Source organism: Montipora foliosa, chromosome 12 (assembly GCF_036669935.1).
Source record: "Montipora foliosa isolate CH-2021 chromosome 12, ASM3666993v2, whole genome shotgun sequence".
In the NCBI taxonomy this organism is placed as follows: Eukaryota; Metazoa; Cnidaria; class Anthozoa; order Scleractinia; family Acroporidae; genus Montipora; species Montipora foliosa.
The window spans coordinates 19,404,816-19,412,315 of record NC_090880.1 but is presented as its reverse complement, the minus strand read 5'-3'; the positions used below and the strand labels follow the sequence as shown (position 1 = coordinate 19,412,315).

Genomic DNA, 7,500 nt, shown 5'->3' with positions numbered 1-7,500 from the left:
GACAACCGTTTCGAAGTCGTCTTCAGAGTCAAGTGATTTGTGTAACGTCAGTAGATACTATAAAAACTCCGGTCGTAGATGTCATTGGTCAACTTATTCGTGATGTTCGTGTATCGTAGAATACGTCGGGCATTACTGTGATAGAGTGAATCAGTTTGTTGCTTGTCTGTTGTTGATGTCGTCGATGAATCGTTTGTAGGGTGCGGGAATTTGGACACCCTCGTGATCGCGCGCTAATTATGTGCACAGAACCAATCACATTCGAGAATTTTGTAATAGTTACGATTAAAGGGGGAAAAGAAAAATAATTGTGCTGCACGTACCAAAACCAAGGTAACCTCTTTAGCCAATCAAAAAGGACGGAGACAATCCAGTAAACCAATCAAAACTCGAAGTAATTACACGCAGCCGACACATAGCGCGGGAAAATGTGCACGCGCGAGCCACGATTGGTTTTGGTTTCACTTCTGAAAGTGGCGCAAGAACTTTGAACCAATCACTGATTGAAGTAATGAAAAACTAAAGCAATTCGCTGATTACTTTCGACACTCAATTGAAAACCGCTCTATTTTGGTGGTACACTGATTTCATAACGTGAAATTGCAGCATTTGACGTTTTGACCACCGAATGAATGTGAATATTTCATCCTGTATTTACTCTGAAACCGTTCGTACCAATTAAACTTCAGGATAAATCTCCTACATTTTTCAACGTGAATAAGGTGGAATAATCGTGAAAGACATGCTATGGTGCAAAGTTATATCTTGAAGAAACATTTTTGCTGACGTCGTCAGTCTCCCTAATAAACAGAGTCGACTTGCCAGAAAACGTTGAAGTGCATCACTCTTTTCATTAACACAGCCACCATGGCGTGCGGTTCTAGCAGTTGTCTAAAAAAAACGTCGACTGTGGAAGAGCCAATCGCAATATCTGTAAGCTGAAGCAACGGGAAGAGATTAAGAGAAACCGCGTGAAGAGATGTAGCCAACACAAATGGATAACTGGTCGTCGCTATCATGTTCCTTTAGGTGTATGATGTCAGGAAATCCTTGTGAGCCGCAGTTTAGCATCATTAACTTGAACAGCAGAGGCACAGGGGAACTGCATCGGATTGGCATTCAATATAGTAAGCGTGTTTTTATTGATCATTGGCCAGTTTTGCTGCGGCAAGCGTTCCCATGCGTAAGAAGAGCTTAGAAGAGCCGGATTCTTGCACATTTCAGCCGTGCATAACAAGCCCCACGTCCCACTTAGGCGCAGCCCTAATGCAGAGAAATTTTATCGAGCTAAAAAAGACTAGAAACCAGCAACCTATCGTTTTTACCCGGCCAAAACTGAAGCTCGCGGCGCCATCTTGCTAGGACCACTTTCGCCACATTGCTTTCCTCTCACGTTGAGTTCTGCGTTGAGGTCTCAAGGTGGTCCCGATAAGATGGCGAGTGCATAGGATCGCACGGTTTATTCCCAGGCGCCGGCCGGTTTATTCGGCGTAACTTTGTGGTATACAATATGTGTATAATAACCCACGAAATATGTTCGATTAACGTAACGAGTTTTCCGTTCTAAGCACGCGTTTTTGAACAAAAACATTCCACCTCCAAACCCAATGCGCATGCTCAGAATACTACCCCTAGTCATATTCGTACTCCAATCTAAAGGTCGCGGCTGTTTGGAGACGTTCCTCAGTTTCCTCTGGATTCACCATGCGTGCCAAGATTCATATGTTCATGCTCCCTTTCCAACCAGTTTCAGGTGACAGGGATGCCTGTGTTTTGGCGAATCATTTGACAGTTTGCTTCCCGGATCTTTTAAGTCATCGTCCTGTAAGCCAGTTAAGTGGCTCTATCGGTCACCTGATGATCTTCAAACATGAGGAGAGAAACCAAACAACCCGGGCACAAAAACAGCAAGATTTTCAACTGCAATGGAGTGTGATAGTCCCAGGTACGCGTAAAAATATACCTTATCAAGAGCCCGTGACTAGGAGCGAACAACTCTCGTACTAAGCCTACGTCACGGCATTTTTAGGCCCGATTTACACGGTACGACTTTGTCGCATGCGACAACGGCTTACGACAAGCCCACGACATGATTTACGATTGTTGTGTACGTCAGAAAAAATGTCGTAGCATTTTAAAACATGTTTTAAAACGCTGCGACAATCGTAAGTCATGTCGTAGGCCTGTCGTGAGCTTGTCCCATGCGACAAAATCGTATCGTGTAAATCGGTCCTTACAGACCACTCTATTTTTAGGGCGCGTTCTTTAGGTGCTATTCCGGAGTAGACCTCTTTCATAATGGCGGCCAAATAAATTATTCTTTTGTTTTAAATGTTAATAAGCCCTACTAACCTCGCTACGACGAGCAAATTTCAAGAGTATATTTGTTTTAAAACGAGGGCAGTAGGTCTGATTAACATAAATACAAAAGAATGTAAAGTTGGTCGCCATTTATGAAAGTGGTCTATAGGAATACACGAAATAGACGGTATTCGTGTTCTTTTGGGACCTATTCCGTTTTCGGAATGAACGGAATACTATTCCATTCATTCTTTTCCTGATAGCAGAATGAACGGAATGACCGGAATATGATTCACTCCGAATATGCAGAATATGCGTTCTTTTGGAAAGTTTTGGCGGGAAATTATACGTGGCCGGCTGGTCACCCGCCGGTGGCTTGAAAATTGTAAAAATTTGATTGGAATAGCGATGCAAAATGTCTACCGTGGATGCAGTTGTGCTGGCCTCTCTTCTGTTTCTTTACCGGTGCTAAAACAAGAAGAGCTGTCAGTTTTCAAAGTGCCCTTGCCTGGTCAAAAGAAATGACGTTGGCATGCATTTATTGGTTTGTGCAAAAGCCACGAAGCTCTTTTCAATTTAGTCGACATCAAGAAGAAGAGCATATGCAAGTGAAGCAAACCGAAAAATCGAGAAAACCGCCAAAAAACTGGTACTTATGGACATCTTTCAACATTTCGTGTTCCAAACTTTCGGGAAACCTTTTTCACTCCCAAGGCCAACGCAATTGGCGCATGCGCAGATACAATAGTTCCCAGATCACTTTCGCAATTAGTATTCCGTTTTCATAATATGTGTTCTTTTGCAAATTGATATTCCGTGTATTTTGTTATTCCTAAATCGGAATGAGAATAGCCAGGATACATCCGAAAGAATGCACCCTTAGACTACCTTTGCCGCAAAACAACATTTCAGGCGGTTCCGGTTTGGTGACGCTATGACGTCAAGTTATTTTCCTGTGATTGGTCATCGGGCTCCTGCGGGAGTCTCATTCGCGGGAAATTTAATCTAAAAATAAATCGGGCTGTGAAAACGCCGTGACAGGAATATATGGGAGTTGCTTGCTCCTACTCATGCGTTCCTGGCCTCATGCAGGTTGATTAATTTCTTATAGTACATACGAAACTTTTCTGCATTGTGTTTGAGGCAGAAAAGGCATAGAGGAAAGTAGAAGGGAATGGGTTGGATTTAATATAAACGGCTGCATTTACCCCCACCAAAAATAACGTCAACTATTGCACTTACCTCATTGCTACAAATAGGTTGCAAGTTCTTAGACTTGAAGGGACACCTCGTGCTGGAGATCAAGATTTGACGTGAATCTAATTACGCATCCAATTATCTAATTATTATACCTAGTTTTCTTATGGCTTATATTTGAGTTTCAAAAATTTGTAGGATCCCCTTGACAGCCGCAACTATTTTACTCAAAGACGTGTTGTTACGCTTGTCTGTTCGTTGAACTCCCAGACAGCCTTAATTTGGGGATCACGTGTTGTCGCAGGCAGTGTGGCCCAGTGGTTAGGGCGCTTGCCTTGAGATCCGGAGATCCCGGGTTCAAGACCCGCTCTGACTACTCGTTGAATTTGTTCCTGGTAGTCCCTGGTTCAACTTCCCAGCCGCACTTGTAAATAGCCAACTGGTTTGCCTCCAGCCAATTGGGATTCTTAACAGTTGTTGTTGTTCTGTTCTGTCGTTTCGTTGTGTTTCATTGGCCCTGAAAAGCCCCTATGGGGAGCGGTCAATTAACTATGTATTGTATTGTATCAGAAACCCAAAAGGGTTGAAACGTGTAACGGTCCCTTGTGTGCTGGGAAACAAGCTTCTGAATATTCAATTTGCAAAGTACCATATTTGGAAAAACAAGAGCAAGGAGTTTCCAAATATGGTACTTTGCACTGAAACATTCAACCAATCAGTTCGCACTGAATATTCGGAAGCTGTGAACGCGCGTTACACGTTTCAACTCTTATGGGTTTCTGATTGTATTGTATCACGCGACGACTCTCAAACCCCTTGACGGCAAGGTATGACTAATCTGATTTGTGTTGATTTGCAGAACTGCAGATTTTTCGGACATTTCTTGAAGATCGGTATTGTTCTTTGGAGGGATTTGTGATTCGCCATCACAGCGATTTAATGAAGCTGAACAGCTTAGCGGTGAGACAATGAAATTGCTATCGAGTTCTTAAGAGATTCCTGTGGTCGTGTGAACCTGGATTTCGTGTGGAATGAAAATCACTTTAAGAAGGTCTCTAAAACTGTGAAAATATTTATTCAGAGAATTTTCACCATCGAGGAGTTCAAGCTTAGTGGTAGTCCCCCTAAGAAGAAGACTAGCTGAGTTGTTGATCTATGGTGCAGTATTCTCACGAGGCGGCGCCCTTGCGGGATTCACGAACCGTCAAAAATTCGAAATCAGCGCACAATAGTCAACGCTATGCTTCCCAAAGGGTGCGCAAATGTTTGGAAGAAAATACTTGTTTATAGTTCATCAATGGTTAGAATGTTTTAAACCGAAAGAGGGAGCAATATTTTGAGTTTAACTTTGAGGCAAAATACAAGGTTAACCTGTGAAACAAAAAGGACAACGAACGCAGTAGCCATCTTGAATTTAATTTGCCACGAGACTGAGGCTACAATAGTTTGTGGCCACAATGCTGACCACATTTATTGAAGGCTCAACTATTGGAATATCGCCTTCGGTTTCGTTCGAAGGAATTGCACAATGATGTCGCAACCAAAAAACTGACATCGTTCTTTTCAAGCCCTAAAGTTCCGAGGTTGGAGATACAAGAAGCCAATCCACCTGTAGAAGGAAATTCTGCTTCATTCTCGACATGCAGCGAGAAAGATCAACGTGTATTTCACAATGCTTGGAAGGTGAAACACGGAAGGCTGGAACATTTAGAGGAAAGAAATTGTATGACACGCAAAATTTGCATCCATGCATAGAAAACCAATGCCTTTACTGAAGGCACCTCAAACTTTCTTAAACGTACACTGAGTAAAAAACGTGCAGAAAGCAGTGATCATATGGACGCCATCCTGAAAGTATAGTATTTTGTTGCTAAGAAGCAGTTTTAAGGAAGCAGACAGGCTCAAATAATTATTTTAAAAGAGGTAACAGAAGAAAAATTAAAACTTGGGAAATGGCCCAACCTTTTTAGGGAATTGCCCCTAAATTTGAGGGTTATAGGCAATGTGACCCCTTGGAAAAAACGTCTGGTGAGAACACCCATGGTGAATTCAAAAAAGGAATCAAATGCAATTCATTTATTTGCCATTGCAGGAACATGTTGCCGTCAAGTGTCGGGACTTTCTTAATACAGAGCGTTTCTGTTTTGCACATTAGTAATTGAAAATTACAGTTATAAGCCGCAAATCCGACACAAAGTTTGAACGTAATCGATACGTATCCATGACAAAAAGTCACTGAAAAGTCTCATAGGACGTCCAGTGTTTGGATAACTTTAATTTTTGATGGTCCATTGTTGAAATAAATGTTGAGAAAGGACCGTTAACGTTACATCCAAAACCTAAAGAGCACCTCATGATCATGTTCGTTTTTATTTACAACATCACTGAGTGAGTACACATCCTTCACAGGTTCAAAATATCATTTGCATTTATGGTGTAAAAAATCTTGGTAGCCAAGAAGAAAAAAATTATCATATTCTCTGTTAGAGACATCTTCAAAGGAGAAGTCCAACGTCATCAAAATTCTTGCACTTTAAAGAAAGTGTAGTCAATACCAAGATCATGCATTTAGAGACATCTTCAAAGGAGACGTCCAACGTCATCAAAATTCTTGCACTTTAAAGAAAGTGTAGTCAATACCAAGATCATGCATTTAAGCCTTGTTGTTTGTGTCACATACTCGTAAAATTTGTTTTTGTAAAAAATAAAATAGTAAGGTCTGTTACGAAAAATTCATGAAATAAGCGTTATCAAAGTCGTTTGCGACCAAAGACCTCCATGAAATGAAAGCAGGCACTACACTTTGAAGTGTAGTCATTACCAAGATCATTTAATACTTATTATGCATGGCGCTTTCGACAGTCGTGAAATAAGGTACAGTGAACTCTCTCAAGACGGACACCATCGGAACCGGCCTCAGCTGTCCGTCTTAGAGAGGTGTCCGGGTTATAGAGGGTCGACGTAACATGACCCCAGGAATTTTGAGATAATAATGCTGAAACTGTGCACAGTGAATACGCGTCTGTTTAAAGATTGTTTTAAGTTATTCACTTGAACGAAACCTACCTGTTTTAGATTACAATACAATTCGGTTGTCACCTCCAAGTTATTTTTTGAATGGGACAATGACTGATTTAATTTTAACTTGTACTGTATGCATTCCGTCTGTATGTATTAAACGTCTGGTGTTAAAAAGAGTCACGTACAAGAATTTTTCTTCCCTAAATCGTAATTTTCGGCCACATTCAGCACCTCACAAGTGTCCGTTGACAGTTTCAGAGTGTCCGTTGTCCGTCTTATGGAGGTGTCCGTCTTACAGAGAGTTTGGTTATAGTAAAATGACCAAGAAACGGCCGTGGCCAGCACCAGGTGTCCGTCTTATAGAGGTGTCCGTCATACAGAAGTGTCCGTTAAGAGAGAGTTGACTGTACTTTAGATTTCCGCGATTACGCCGTTTTACCTTATTTGGTCAAGACAACGTCAAAATATGAGGCGGTAATACACCTGAATACAATGTAGTGTTTAGAACAGAGCAAACTGGAGTTTTTCAATAAAATAAATTGTTTTCAACACGATGCAAAGCCCGATAATTTATCTTGTTATCGCTTGTTACTCGTCATTTCGTTTACATTATCCAATCAAATATAAGACATTTGAGTGGTTTCGTCTGTGTGGTTTTCGTCGTTCGCACGCGCCTTATTATGCAATCGACACGATTCTCAGTTAATGCAGGAAGAAGCCAAATACTAGAAAATAAACCCATTGCATAAGTGGCGCTGAAATTTGAATAACAATTCTTATATACATCTTAAGCCTCACGCCTACGTGAGAAATCCTTTTGTTTAAAAAGCGTTAACACGAGGCTTAAGATGTATAAGTATTGTTATTCAAATTTCAGCGCCATTTATGCAATGGGTCTATGGCGTGACAGTGGAATAATAAATCCCTTATTGAAAGGATTAACATGTGATACTCGTGTGGACATTTTGCTCGTCTATATTC

At 41.2% G+C, this 7,500-nt stretch overlaps 2 protein-coding genes across 4 annotated transcripts in view; one reads left to right on the top strand and one right to left on the bottom strand.

Annotated features, from left to right (window-relative positions):
- Positions 1-7,292, top strand: part of LOC137980151 (uncharacterized) — a 35,811-nt gene extending 28,519 nt beyond the window's left edge. Inside the window, exons 13-16 of one of the 3 annotated variants that reach the window (XR_011118456.1) lie at positions 1,030-1,127; positions 1,748-1,945; positions 4,358-6,802; positions 6,885-7,292. Coding sequence is in view for 1 of the 3 variants with exons in the window: in XM_068827524.1 (XP_068683625.1) it covers positions 1,030-1,127; positions 1,748-1,945; positions 4,358-4,470 (409 nt within the window). In the remaining 2 variants the exon portion in view is untranslated. Of the gene's footprint in view, positions 1-1,029; positions 1,128-1,747; positions 1,946-4,357 lie in introns of those variants that run through there. The other 2 variants (XM_068827524.1, XR_011118457.1) reach the window with 2 other exon arrangements.
- LOC137980152 (uncharacterized) overlaps positions 5,850-7,500 on the bottom strand; it is a 15,801-nt gene continuing 14,150 nt past the window's right edge. The window contains exon 4 of the mRNA XM_068827525.1: positions 5,850-7,500. This exon is cut by the window's right edge and continues 747 nt beyond it. The gene's annotated coding sequence lies outside the window, so the exon portion shown is untranslated.